Source organism: Oncorhynchus nerka, linkage group LG12, assembly GCF_034236695.1.
Source record: "Oncorhynchus nerka isolate Pitt River linkage group LG12, Oner_Uvic_2.0, whole genome shotgun sequence".
NCBI classification, from domain to species: Eukaryota; Metazoa; Chordata; class Actinopteri; order Salmoniformes; family Salmonidae; genus Oncorhynchus; species Oncorhynchus nerka.
Genome location: NC_088407.1, coordinates 2,068,042 through 2,082,623, shown reverse-complemented (window position 1 = coordinate 2,082,623; position 14,582 = coordinate 2,068,042). Strand labels below are relative to the sequence as shown.

The 14,582-nt window shown below is 42.3% G+C and overlaps 1 protein-coding gene across 2 annotated transcripts in view; it reads left to right on the top strand.

Moving 5' to 3' along the window:
- Positions 1-14,582, top strand: part of LOC135574207 (uncharacterized) — a 44,210-nt gene that overhangs the window by 6,832 nt on the left and 22,796 nt on the right. For both annotated transcript variants that reach the window (XM_065025133.1, XM_065025132.1), the window contains exons 2-7: positions 261-278; positions 2,743-2,979; positions 7,563-7,805; positions 10,902-10,931; positions 11,041-11,070; positions 11,587-11,607. In XM_065025133.1, coding sequence (XP_064881205.1) covers positions 261-278; positions 2,743-2,979; positions 7,563-7,805; positions 10,902-10,931; positions 11,041-11,070; positions 11,587-11,607 — 579 coding nt within the window. The remainder of the gene's footprint in view (positions 1-260; positions 279-2,742; positions 2,980-7,562; positions 7,806-10,901; positions 10,932-11,040; positions 11,071-11,586; positions 11,608-14,582) is intronic.

Genomic DNA, 14,582 nt, shown 5'->3' with positions numbered 1-14,582 from the left:
GTTTTAACTACTGTCTACAGAGGAGGTCAGAATAGAGAGGATGTAGTCTGTCTTCATGTTCTAGTACCCATAATGCATCATGTTTTATCTACTGTCTACAGAGGAGGTCAAAATAGAGAGGATGTAGTCTGTCATCATGTTCTAGTACCCATAATACATCATGTTTTATCTACTGTCTACAGAGGTCAGAAGAGAGAGGATGTAGTCTGTCTTCATGTTCTAGTACCCATAATACATCATGTTTTATCTTCTGTCTACAGAGATCAGACAGCAGATGGGTGAGTTTTGTGTGAAAGTCTCCTTCTCCAACTTCGTGTTTTGTAACCATAAAACCCAACTCTTTTACATCATCAATAGACTGAGATATCAGCCATTTATCCTCCTATAGTTTACTAGGGTGAACCCAACTCTATTACATCAATAGACTGAGATATCAGCCATATATCCTCCTATAGTCTACTAGGGTGAACCCAACTCTATTACACCAATAGACTGAGATATCAGCCATATATCCCCCTATAGTTTACTAGGGTGAACCCAACTCTATTACATCAATAGACTGAGATATCAGCCATATATCCTCCTATAGTTTACTAGGGTGAACCCAATAGACTGAGATATCAGCCATATATCCTCCTATAGTTTACTAGGGTGAACCCAATAGACTGAGATATCAGCCATATATCCCCCTATAGTTTACTAGGGTGAACCCAACTCTATTACATCAATAGACTGAGATATCAGCCATATATCCTCCTATAGTTTACTAGGGTGAACCCAACTCTATTACATCAATAGACTGAGATCAGCCATATATCCCCCTATAGTTTACTAGGGTGAACCCAATAGACTGAGATAACAGCCATATATCCCCCTATAGTTTACTAGGGTGAACCCAACTCTATTACATCAATAGACTGAGATCAGCCATATATCCTCCTATAGTTTACTAGGGTGAACCCAATAGACTGAGATATCAGCCATATATCCTCCTATAGTCTACTAGGGTGAACCCAATAGGTTCCCTCGTTAAAACTAAACCAATGTAACTAATAATGGCGCTGACTGGAAAAACGTTCTCTCTGTTCAGTCCTCTACTGGCTGTACTGGGTAGACCAGAGGAACCAGGCTCTGAGGGGTGACCAGTCCTCTACTGGCTGTACTGGGTAGAGAGGAACCAGGCTCTGAGGGGTGACCAGTCCTCTACTGGCTGTACTGGGTAGACCAGAGGAACCAGGCTCTGAGGGGTGACCAGTCCTCTACTGACTATACTGGGTAGAGAGGAACCAGGCTCTGAGGGGTGACCAGTCCTCCATTGGCTGTACTGGGTCGAGATGAACCAGGCTCTGAGGGGTGACTAGTCCTCAACTGGGTAGAGAGGAAAGGCCTGGTTCATCATGTTTTATCTACTGGTGTCAACATGTCTTCTAACTGATTATCAATTTTTTTTACAGTATATAACTCTACATCTAACCTGACTAGTAATGTCCTCGTTCCACACTATATAACTCTACATCTAACCTGACTAGTAATGTCCTCTTGTTCTACAGTATATAACTCTACATCTAACCTGACTAGTAATGTCCTCTACATCTAACCTGACTAGTAATGTCCTCTACATCTAACCTGACTAGTAGTGTCCTCTTGTTCTACAGTATATAACTCTACATCTAACCTGACTAGTAATGTCCTCTTGTTCTACAGTATATAACTCTACATCTAACCTGACTAGTAATGTCCTCTACATCTAACCTGACTAGTAATGTCCTCTACATCTAAACTGACTAGTAATGTCCTCTACATCTAACCTGACTAGTAATGTCCTCTTGTTCTACAGTATATAACTCTACATCTAACCTGATTAGTAATGTCCTCTACATCTAACCTGACTAGTCATGTCCTCTACATCTAACCTGACTAGTAATGTCCTCTACATTTAACCTGACTAGTAATGTCCTCTTGTTCTACAGTATATAACTCTACATCTAACCTGACTAGTCATGTCCTCTACATCTAACCTGACTAGTAATGTCCTCTTGTTCTACAGTATATAACTCTACATCTAACCTGACTAGTCATGTCCTCTACATCTAACCTGACTAGTAATGTCCTCTACATCTAACCTGACTAGTAATGTCCTCTTGTTCTACAGTATATAACTCTACATCTAACCTGACTAGTAATGTCCTCTTGTTCTACAGTATATAACTCTACATCTAACCTGACTAGTAATGTCCTCTACATCTAACCTGACTAGTAATGTTCTCTTGTTCTACAGTATATAACTCTACATCTAACCTGACTAGTAATGTCCTCTTGTTCTACAGTATATAACTCTACATCTAACCTGACTAGTAATGTCCTCTACATCTAACCTGACTAGTAATGTTCTCTTGTTCTACAGTATATAACTCTACATCTAACCTGACTAGTAATGTCCTCTACATCTAACCTGACTAGTAATGTCCTCTTGTTCTACAGTATATAACTCTACATCTAACCTGACTAGTAATGTCCTCTACATCTAACCTGACTAGTAATGTCCTCTACATCTAACCTGACTAGTAATGTCCTCTTGTTCTACAGTATATAACTCTACATCTAACCTGACTAGTAATGTCCTCTACATCTAACCTGACTAGTAATGTCATCTTGTTCTACAGTATATAACTCTACATCTAACCTGACTAGTAATGTCCTCTTGTTCTACAGTATATAAGCTCTTTTTTCTTTCCTGTCTAGGTGATGCTCTGTTTGTGAACATAAACAAGGTTCACCTCATCCAGAGTGTTACCATGGTGATTCCCATGGCATTTTACTTGATCCGTTCTGAGACGTACTCTAAGATCCATGCTGCCAGGACCAGACAGTACCAGATGATATGGTTGTACGAGGCTCTAGACTCAAGAGGGGAAAAGCTGAAATCAGACTTTTACAGGATTCTACTGGATCTGGAACCTGACGTTGTCATCGACCTGGGTAAGAACCTCTCTACCTCTGGTTACATATCACTGGAATATATACCTTATCTAGTCTATCACCTGGGTAAGAACCTCTCTACCTCTGGTTACATATCACTGGAATATAAACCTTATCTAGTCTATCACCTGGGTAAGAACCTCTCTACCTCTGGTTACATATCACTGGAATATAAACCTTATCTAGTCTATCACCTGGGTAAGAACCTTCTACCTCTGGTTACATATCACTGGAATATAAACCTTATCTAGTCTATCACCTGGGTAAGAACCTCTACCTCTGGTTACATATCACTGGAATATAAACCTTATCTAGTCTATCACCTGGGTAAGAACCTCTACCTCTGGTTACATATCACTGGAATATAAACCTTATCTAGTCTATCACCTGTAAGAACCTCTCTACCTCTGGTTACTTATCACTGGAATATAAACCTTATCTAGTCTATCACCTGGGTAAGAACCTCTACCTCTGGTTACATATCACTGGAATATAAACCTTATCTAGTCTATCACCTGGGTAAGAACCTCTCTACCTCTGGTTACATATCACTGGAATATAAACCTTATCTAGTCTATCACCTGGGTAAGAACCTCTCTACCTCTGGTTACATATCACTGGAATATAAACCTTATCTAGTCTATCACCTGGGTAAGAACCTCTCTACCTCTGGTTACATATCACTGGAATATAAACCTTATCTAGTCTATCACCTGGGTAAGAACCTCTCTTCTGGCTGAACTGGGTTGAGAGGAACCAGGCTCTGAGGGGTGACCAGTCCTCTACTGGCTGTACTGGGTAGATGTTATGCCTAGTGTGCCTAGACAGCGAATATGCTACGGGTATATGTATGCCCGCGGGCCTCTTGCCTAAGCACTCCCAAGGTGCCTTCCCCTTCTCCCCCTGGGAACAAATGAAACAGAATATTAAACCATTTTCAAACAAACTAACAAACGACATCAAATAAGCTCTATCTGAGCAACAAACTCACAAAATATACCAACTCTCAGCAAAATCAACCTCTAGCAAAATCTCTAGCAAAATCTCTCAGAAAATCTCTCTACAAAAAAGATCTCCCTCCTGAACAGAACACTGACTTTTATATAGCGTCTGAGGGAATGGGTAATTGGAGACAGCTGCGTCTTGACGAGGGGGCGGGGTCAGCTCTCCAATTAGCCCTGGAGTCGACCAATCAGCTGCTTGAGGGATTTCCGGAAGCCATTTCCTGAAATAAACACATGCACAAACACAAACTACAACACATAAACTGGGGAACGTAACAGTAGAGAGGAACCAGGCTCTGAGGGGTGACCAGTCCTCTACTGGCTGTACTGGGTAGAGAGGAACCAGGCTCTGAGGGGTGACCAGTCCTCTACTGGCTGAACTGGGTTGAGAGGACCCAGGCTCAGAGGGGTGAACAGTCCTCTAATGGCTGTACTGGGTAGACCAGAGGAACCAGGCTCTGAGGGGTGACCAGTCCTCTACTGGCTGTACTGGGTAGACCAGAGGAATCAGGCTCTGAGGGGTGACCAGTCCTCTACTGGCTGTACTGGGTAGAGAGGAACCAGGCTCTGAGGGGTGACCAGTCCTCTACTGACTGTACTGGGTAGAGAGGAACCAGGCTCTGAGGGGTGACCAGTCCTCTACTGGCTGTACTGGGTAGAGAGGAACCAGGCTCTGAGGGGTGACCAGTCCTCTACTGGCTGTACTGGGTAGAGAGGAACCAGGCACTGAGGGGTAACCAGTCCTCTACTGGCTGTACTGGGTAGAGAGGAACCAGGCACTGAGGGGTAACCAGTCCTCTACTGGCTGTACTGGGTAGAGAGGAACCAGGCACTGAGGGGTAACCAGTCCTCTACTGGCTGTACTGGGTAGAGAGGAACCAGGCACTGAGGGGTAACCAGTCCTCTACTGGCTGTATACCTTATATACATACAGTGGGGAGAACATGTATTTAATACTCTGCCGATTTTGCAGGTTTTCCTACTTACAAAGCATGTAGAGGTCTGTAATTTTTACCATAGGTACACTTCAACTGTGAGAGACGGAATCTAAAACAAAAATCCAGATGATCACATTGTATGATTTAAGTAATTAATTAGCATTTTATTGCATGACATAAATTACAGACATCTACGTGCTTTGTAAGTAGGAAAACCTGCAAAATCGGCAGTGTATTAAATACCTGTTCTCCCCACTGTATATGAACTCAGCAAAAAAAGAAATGTCCTCACTGTCAACTGCTTTTATTTTCAGCAAAGTTGACATGTGTAAATATTTGTATAAACATAACAAGATTCAACAACTAAGACATAAACTGAGCAAGTTTCACAGACATGTGACTAACTGAAATGGAATAATGTGTCACTGAACAAAGGGGGGTCAATATCAAAAGTAACAGTCAGTATCTGGTGTGGCCACCAGCTGCATTAAGTACTGCAGTGCATCTCCTCCTCATGGACTGCAACAGATTTGCCAGCTCTTGCTGTGAGATGTTACCCCACTCTTCCACCAAGGCACCTGCGAGTTCCCGGACATTTCTGGGGGAATGGCCCTAGTCCTCACCCTCCGATCCCAGACATGCTCAGTGGGATTGAGATCCGGGCTCTTCGTTGGCCATGGCAGAACACTGACATTCCTGTCTTGCAGGAAATCATGCACAGAACGAGCAGTATGGCTGGTGGCATTGTCATGCTGGAGGGTCATGTTAGGATGAGCCGGCAGGAAGGGTACTACATGAGGGAGGAGGATGTCTTCCCTGTAACGCACAGCGTTGAGATTGCCTGCAATGACAACAAGCTCAATCCGGTGATGTGACACACCGCCCCAGACCATGATGGACCCTCCACATCGATCCCGTTCCAGAGTACAGGCCTCTGTGTAACGCTCATTCCTTCAACAATAAGCGATAATCCGACCATCACCCCTGATGAGACAAAACCGTGACTTGTCAGTGAAGAGCACTTTTTGCCAATCCTGTCTGGTCCAGCGACGGTGGGTTTGTGCTCATAGGCAACGTTGTTGCCGGTGATGTCTGGCTGGTGAGGACCTGCCTTACAACAGGCCTACAGGTCCTCAGTCCAGCCTCTCTCAGCCTATTGCGGACAGTCTGAGCACTGATGGAGGGATTGTGCATTCCTGGTGAAACTCAGGCAGTTGTTGTTGCCATCCTGAAACCTGTCCCGTAGGTGTGATGTTCGGATGTACCGATCCTGTACAGGTGTTGTTACACGTGGTCTGCCACTGCGAGGACAATCAGCTGTCCGTCCTGTCTCCCTCTAGCGCTGTCTTAGGCGTCTCACGGTACAGACAATGCAATTTATTGCCCTGGCCATATCTGCAGTCCTCATGCCTCCTTGCAGCATGCCTAAGGCATGTTCACGCAGATGAGCAGGGACCCTGGGCATCTTTTATGTTTTTCAGAGTCAGTAGAAAGGCCTCTTTTGTGTCCTAAGTTTTCATAACTGTGGCCTTAATTGCCTACTGTCTGTAAGTTTTTAGTGTTTTAATGACCGTTCCACAGGTGCATGTTCATTAATTGTTTATGGTTCGTTGAACAAGCATGGGAAACAGCGTAGCCTAGTGGTTAGAGTGTTGGACTAGTAACCGAAAAGTTGCAAGTTCGATTCCCCAAAATGACAAAGTACATATCTGACATTATGCTCCTGAACAAGGCAGTTAACCCACTGTTCCTAGGCTGTCATTGAAAATAAGAATTTGTTCTTAACTGACTTGCCTAGTTAAAGTAAGATAAAAATGTAAACAGTGAAGTTATTTGGTTTTTACAAATTATCTTTGAAAGAACAAGTCTTGAGAAAGGGACAATTCTTTTTTTGCTGAGTTCATAAAGCCTTCCTGTATTCTGACTAGAGCATTCCGACGAGAGCATTCCGACTAGAGCATTCCGACGAGAGCATTCCGACGAGAGCATTCTGACTAGAGCATTCGGCCTAGAGCATTCTAACTAGATTCCGACTAGAGCATTCCGACTAGAGCATTCCGACTAGAGCATTCAGACTAGAGCATTCAGACTAGAGCATTCAGACTAGAGCATTCAGACTAGAGCCTGTTCAGTTAACATGAACAGGTATTGGTTATGGATGAACAATTAAGGCTGTCCCAAATCCCTGTGATTCACATAAAGAAAATAAGTATATAACTCTACATCTAACCTGACTAGTAATGTCCTCTACATCTAACCTGACTAGTAATGTCCTCTACATCTAACCTGACTAGTAATGTCCTCTACATCTAACCTGACTAGTAATGTCCTCTACATCTAACCTGACTAGTAATGTCCTCTACATCTAACCTGACTAGTAATGTCCTCTTGTTCTACAGTATATAACTCTACATCTAACCTGACTAGTAATGTCCTCTACATCTAACCTGACTAGTAATGTCCTCTACATCTAACCTGACTAGTAATGTCCTCTACATCTAACCTGACTAGTAATGTCCTCTACATCTAACCTGACTAGTAATGTCCTCTACATCTAACCTGACTAGTAATGTCCTCTACATCTAACCTGACTAGTAATGTCCTCTTGTTCTACACTATATAACTCTACATCTCTTTTCAGGTGCCATATTTGTGGACGTCCATAAGGATCAACTCATTCGGAGGGTTACCAAGGTGATGCCCATCCTTCATGAGCTGTTCTATGAGAAGTTGTACCGTGACATCAGTATCAAAGAGATGACCAGACAGGACCAGATGGAACAGTTGTACGAGGCCCTAGAAGAAGCAGAAGACTCAAGAAGTGCGAAATTAGACTTTTACAGGATTCTACTGGATCTGGAACCTGACCTTGTCATTGACCTGGGTAAGAACCTCTACCTCTGGTTACATATCACTGGAATATAAACCTTATCTAGTCTATCACCTGGGTAAGAACCTCTCTACCTCTGGTTACATATCACTGGAATATAAACCTTATCTAGTCTATCACCTGGGTAAGAACCTCTCTACCTCTGGTTACATATCACTGGAATATAAACCTTATCTAGTCTATCACCTGGGTAAGAACCTCTCTACCTCAGTCCTCTACTGGCTGTACTGGGTAGACCAGAGGAACCAGGCTCTGAGGGGTGACCAGTCCTCTACTGGCTGTACTGGGTAGACCAGAGGAACCAGGCTCTGAGGGGTGACCAGTCCTCTACTGGCTGTACTGGGTAGATAGGAACCAGGCTCTGAGGGGTGACCAGTCCTCTACTGGCTGTACTGGGTAGATAGGAACCAGGCTCTGAGGGGTGACCAGTCCTCTACTGGGTAGAGGAACCAGGCTCGGAGGGGTGACCAGTCCTCTACTGGCTGTACTGGGTAGAGAGGAACCAGGCTCTGAGGGGTGACCAGTCCTCTACTGGCTGTACTGGGTAGATAGGAACCAGGCTCTGAGGGGTGACCAGTCCTCTACTGGCTGTTCTGGGTAGACCAGAGGAACCAGGCTCTGAGGGGTGACCAGTCCTCTACTGGCTGTACTGGGTAGACCAGAGGAACCAGGCTCTGAGGTGTGACCAGTCCTCTACTGGGTAGAGAGGAACCAGGCTCGGAGGGGTGACCAGTCCTCTACTGGCTGTACTGGGTAGAGCTGAACCAGGCTCGGAGGGGTGACCAGTCCTGTACTGGGTAGCCCAGAGGAACCAGGCTCTGAGGGGTGACCAGTCCTCTACTGGCTGTACTGGGTAGAGAGGAACCAGGCTCGGAGGGGTGACCAGTCCTCTACTGGCTGTTCTGGGTAGACCAGAGGAACCAGGCTCTGAGGGGTGACCAGTCCTCTACTGATTGTACTGGGTAGAGGGGAACCAGGCTCTGAGGGCTGACCAGTCCTCTACTGGCTGTACTGGGTAGAGAGGAACCAGGCTCAGAGGGGTGACCAGTCCTCTACTGGCTGTACTGGGTACCCCTCAGAGCCTGGTTCCTCTCTACCCAGTACACCCAGTAGAGGACTGGTCACCCTCAGAGCCTGGTTCCTCTCTACCCAATACAGCCAGCAGAGGACTGGTCACTCAGGCCTGGTTCCTCTGTCTACCCAGTACAGCAAGTAGAGGACTGGTCCGCTACCTGGTAGAGAGGAACCAGGCTCTGAGGGGTGACCAGACCTCTACTGGCTGTACTGGGTAGACCAGAGGAACCAGGCTCGGAGGGGATCCAGTCCTCTACTGACTGTACTGGGTAGACCAGAGGAACCAGGCTCCGAGGGGTGACCAGTCCTCTACTGGCTGTACTGGGTAGAGAGGAACCAGGCTCTGAGGGGTGACCAGTCCTCTACTGACTGTACTGGGTAGAGAGGAACCAGGCTCTGAGGGGTGACCAGTCCTCTACTGGCTGTACTGGGTAGAGAGGAACCAGGCTCTGAGGGGTGACCAGTCCTCTACTGGCTGTACTTGGTAGACCAGAGGAACCAGGCCCTGAGGGGTGACCAGTCCTCTACTGGCTGTATTGGGTAGAGAGGAACCAGGCTCTGAGGGGTGACCAGTCCTCTACTGGGTAGACCAGAGGAACCAGGCTCTGAGGGGAGACCAGTCCTCTACTGGCTGTACTGGGTAGAGAGGAACCAGGCTCTGAGCGGTGACCTGTCCTCTACTGGCTGTACTGGGTAGACCAGAGGAACCAGGCTCTGAGGGGTGACCAGTCCTCTACTGGCTGTACTGGGTAGACCAGAGGAACCAGGCTCGGAGGGGATCCAGTCCTCTACTGGCTGTACTGGGTAGATAGGAACCAGGCTCTGAGGGGTGACCAGTCCTCTACTGGGTAGAGGAACCAGGCTCTGAGGGGTGACCAGTCCTCTACTGGCTGTACTGTGTAGATAGGAACCAGGCTCTGAGGGGTGACCAGTCCTCTACTGGCTGTTCTGGGTAGACCAGAGGAACCAGGCTCTGAGGGGTGACCAGTCCTCTACTGGCTGTACTGGGTAGACCAGAGGAACCAGGCTCTGAGGTGTGACCAGTCCTCTACTGGGTAGAGAGGAACCAGGCTCGGAGGGGTGACCAGTCCTCTACTGGCTGTACTGGGTAGAGCTGAACCAGGCTCGGAGGGGTGACCAGTCCTGTACTGGGTAGCCCAGAGGAACCAGGCTCTGAGGGGTGACCAGTCCTCTACTGGCTGTACTGGGTAGAGAGGAACCAGGCTCGGAGGGGTGACCAGTCCTCTACTGGCTGTTCTGGGTAGACCAGAGGAACCAGGCTCTGAGGGGTGACCAGTCCTCTACTGATTGTACTGGGTAGAGGGGAACCAGGCTCTGAGGGCTGACCAGTCCTCTACTGGCTGTACTGGGTAGAGAGGAACCAGGCTCAGAGGGGTGACCAGTCCTCTACTGGCTGTACTGGGTACCCCTCAGAGCCTGGTTCTCTCCAGTACACCCAGTAGAGGACTGGTCACCCTCAGAGCCTGATTCCTCTCTGCCCAATACAGCCAGTAGAGGACTGGCCCTGGCCTGGTTCCTCAGTCTCAGTACAGCAAGTAGAGGACTGGTCCGCTACCTGGTAGAGAGGAACCAGGCTCTGAGTGGTGACCAGTCCTCTACTGGCTGTACTGGGTAGACCAGAGGAACCAGGCTCTGAGGGGTGACCAGTCCTCTACTGACTGTACTGGGTAGACCAGAGGAACGAGGCTCTGAGGGGTGACCAGTCCTCTACTGGCTGTACTGGGTAGAGAGGAACCAGGCTCTGAGGGGTGACCAGTCCTCTACTGGCTGTACTGGGTAGAGAGGAACCAGGCTCTGAGGGGTGACCAGTCCTCTACTGACTGTACTGGGTAGACCAGAGGAACCAGGCTCTGAGGGGTGACCAGTCCTCTACTGGCTGTACTGGGTAGAGAGGAACCAGGCTCTGAGAAGGTACCAGCAGGGTTTGATAATAACAGGATGGTTTTAGAAAGTCAACATGTCTTCTAACTATCTGTTTTTTTGGACCACCCACAGATTCAAAATTGATGGAAGACCATTACCGTTGTAAGTAGTGTGTTTGATGTGTTCCTGTCTGTGTCTGTCTGTGTATCTATCTATCTGGCTGGCTGGCTGATTTGGTGACAAGATGAGTGAATATATATCTCCTCCCTAGGTCAAATTAATCTCCTGAATGGACTGCTGGGTAAGTGTTGTCTCTGTGTTTACTATATTCATGTAATTATCAACATTACCAACATTATCAAAGGAAATAGAGGAAATTACCCATAATACATCATGTTTTATCTACTGTCTACAGAGGTCAGAATAGAGAGGATGTAGTCTGTCTTCATGTTCTAGTACCCATAATACATCATGTTTTATCTACTGTCTACAGAGGAGGTCAGAATAGAGAGGATGTAGTCTGTCTTCATGTTCTAGTACCCATAATACATCATGTTTTATCTACTGTCTATAGAGGAGGTCAGAATAGAGAGGATGTAGTCTGTCTTCATGTTCTAGTACCCATAATACATCATGTTTTATCTACTGTCTACAGAGGAGGTCAGAATAGAGAGGATGTAGTCTGTCTTCATGTTCTAGTACCCATAATGAATCATGTTTTATCTACTGTCTATAGAGGAGGTCAGAATAGAGAGGATGTAGTCTGTCTTCATGTTCTAGTACCCATAATACATCATGTTTTATCTTCTGTCTACAGAGGAGGTCAAAAGAGAGAAGGGTGAGTTGCACAACTGCATGTATTTCATTGATTTAAGTGAAAACACTTTCCTTAAAAAATATATATACTATATATTACACTGATTAACTACACTATATATTATACTGGTTAACTACACTATATATTACACTGATTAACTACACTATATATTACACTGGTTAACTACACTATATATTACACTGATTAACTACACTATATATTACACTGATTAACTACACTATATATTATACTGGTTAACTACACTATATATTACACTGATTAACTACACTATATATTACACTGGTTAACTACACTATATATTACACTGATTAACTACACTATATATTACACTGATTAACTACACTATATGTTACACTGGTTAACTACACTATATGTTACACTGGTTAACTACACGATATATTACACTGATTAACTACACTATATATTACACTGATTAACTACACTATATGTTACACTGGTTAACTACACTATATATTACACTGATTAACTACACTATATATTACACTGGTTAACTACACTATATATTACACTGATTAACTACACTATATATTACACTGATTAACTACACTATATATTACACTATATATTACACTGGTTAACTACACTATATATTACGCTGATTAACTACACTATATATTACACTGATTAACTACACTATATATTACACTGGTTAACTACACTATATATTACACTGATTAACTACACTATATATTAAACTATATATTACACTGGTTAACTACACTATATATTACACTGATTAACTACACTATATATTACACTGGTTAACTACACTATATATTACACTGGTTAACTACACTATATATTACACTGGTTAACTACACTATATATTACACTGGTTAACTACACTATATATTACACTGGTTAACTACACTATATATTACTCTATATATTACACTGGTTAACTACACTATATATTACTCTGGTTAACTACACTATATATTACACTGGTTAACTACACTATATATTACACTGGTTAACTACACTATATATTACACTGGTTAACTACACTATATATTACACTGGTTAACTACACTATATATTACACTGATTAACTACACTATATATTACACTGGTTAACTACACTATATATTACTCTATATATTACACTGGTTAACTACACTATATATTACACTGGTTAACTACACTATATATTACACTGGTTAACTACACTATATATTACATTGATTAACTACACTATATATTACACTGGTTAACTACACTATATATTACACTGATTAACTACACTATATATTACACTGGTTAACTACACTATATATTACTCTATATATTACACTGGTTAACTACACTATATATTACACTGGTTAACTACACTATATATTACACTGGTTAACTACACTATATATTACACTATATATTACACTGGTTAACTACACTATATATTACACTGGTTAACTACACTATATATTACACTGATTAACTACACTATATATTACACTGATTAACTACACTATATGTTACACTGGTTAACTACACTATATATTACACTGATTAACTACACTATATATTACACTGGTTAACTACACTATATATTACACTGGTTAACTACACTATATATTACACTGATTAACTACACTATATATTACACTGATTAACTACACTATATATTACACTATATATTACACTGGTTAACTACACTATATATTACGCTGATTAACTACACTATATATTACACTGATTAACTACACTATATATTACACTGGTTAACTACACTATATATTACACTGATTAACTACACTATATATTAAACTATATATTACACTGGTTAACTACACTATATATTACACTGGTTAACTACACTATATATTACACTGGTTAACTACACTATATATTACACTGGTTAACTACACTATATATTACACTGGTTAACTACACTATATATTACACTGGTTAACTACACTATATATTACTCTATATATTACACTGGTTAACTACACTATATATTACTCTGGTTAACTACACTATATATTACACTGGTTAACTACACTATATATTACACTGGTTAACTACACTATATATTACACTGGTTAACTACACTATATATCACACTGGTTAACTACACTATATATTACACTGATTAACTACACTATATATTACACTGGTTAACTACACTATATATTACTCTATATATTACACTGGTTAACTACACTATATATTACACTGGTTAACTACACTATATATTACTCTGGTTAACTACACTATATATTACACTGGTTAACTACACTATATATTACACTGGTTAACTACACTATATATTACACTGATTAACTACACTATATATTACACTGGTTAACTACACTATATATTACACTGATTAACTACACTATATATTACACTGGTTAACTACACTATATATTACTCTATATATTACACTGGTTAACTACACTATATATTACACTGGTTAACTACACTATATATTACACTGGTTAACTACACTATATATTACACTATATATTACACTGGTTAACTACACTATATATTACACTATATATTACACTGGTTAACTACACTATATATTACACTGGTTAACTACACTATATATTACACTGATTAACTACACTATATATTACACTGATTAACTACACTATATATTACACTGGTTAACTACACTATATATTACACTGGTTAACTACACTATATATTACACTGATTAACTACACTATATATTACACTGGTTAACTACACTATATACACACTGGTTAACTACACTATATATTACACTGATTAACTACACTATATATTACACTGGTTAACTACATATATATTACATTGGTTAACTACACTATATATTACACTGATTAACTACACTATATATTACACTGATTAACTACACTATATATTACACTGGTTAACTACACTATATATTACACTGATTAACTACACTATATATTACACTGATTAACTACCTATATATTACACTGATTAACTACACTATA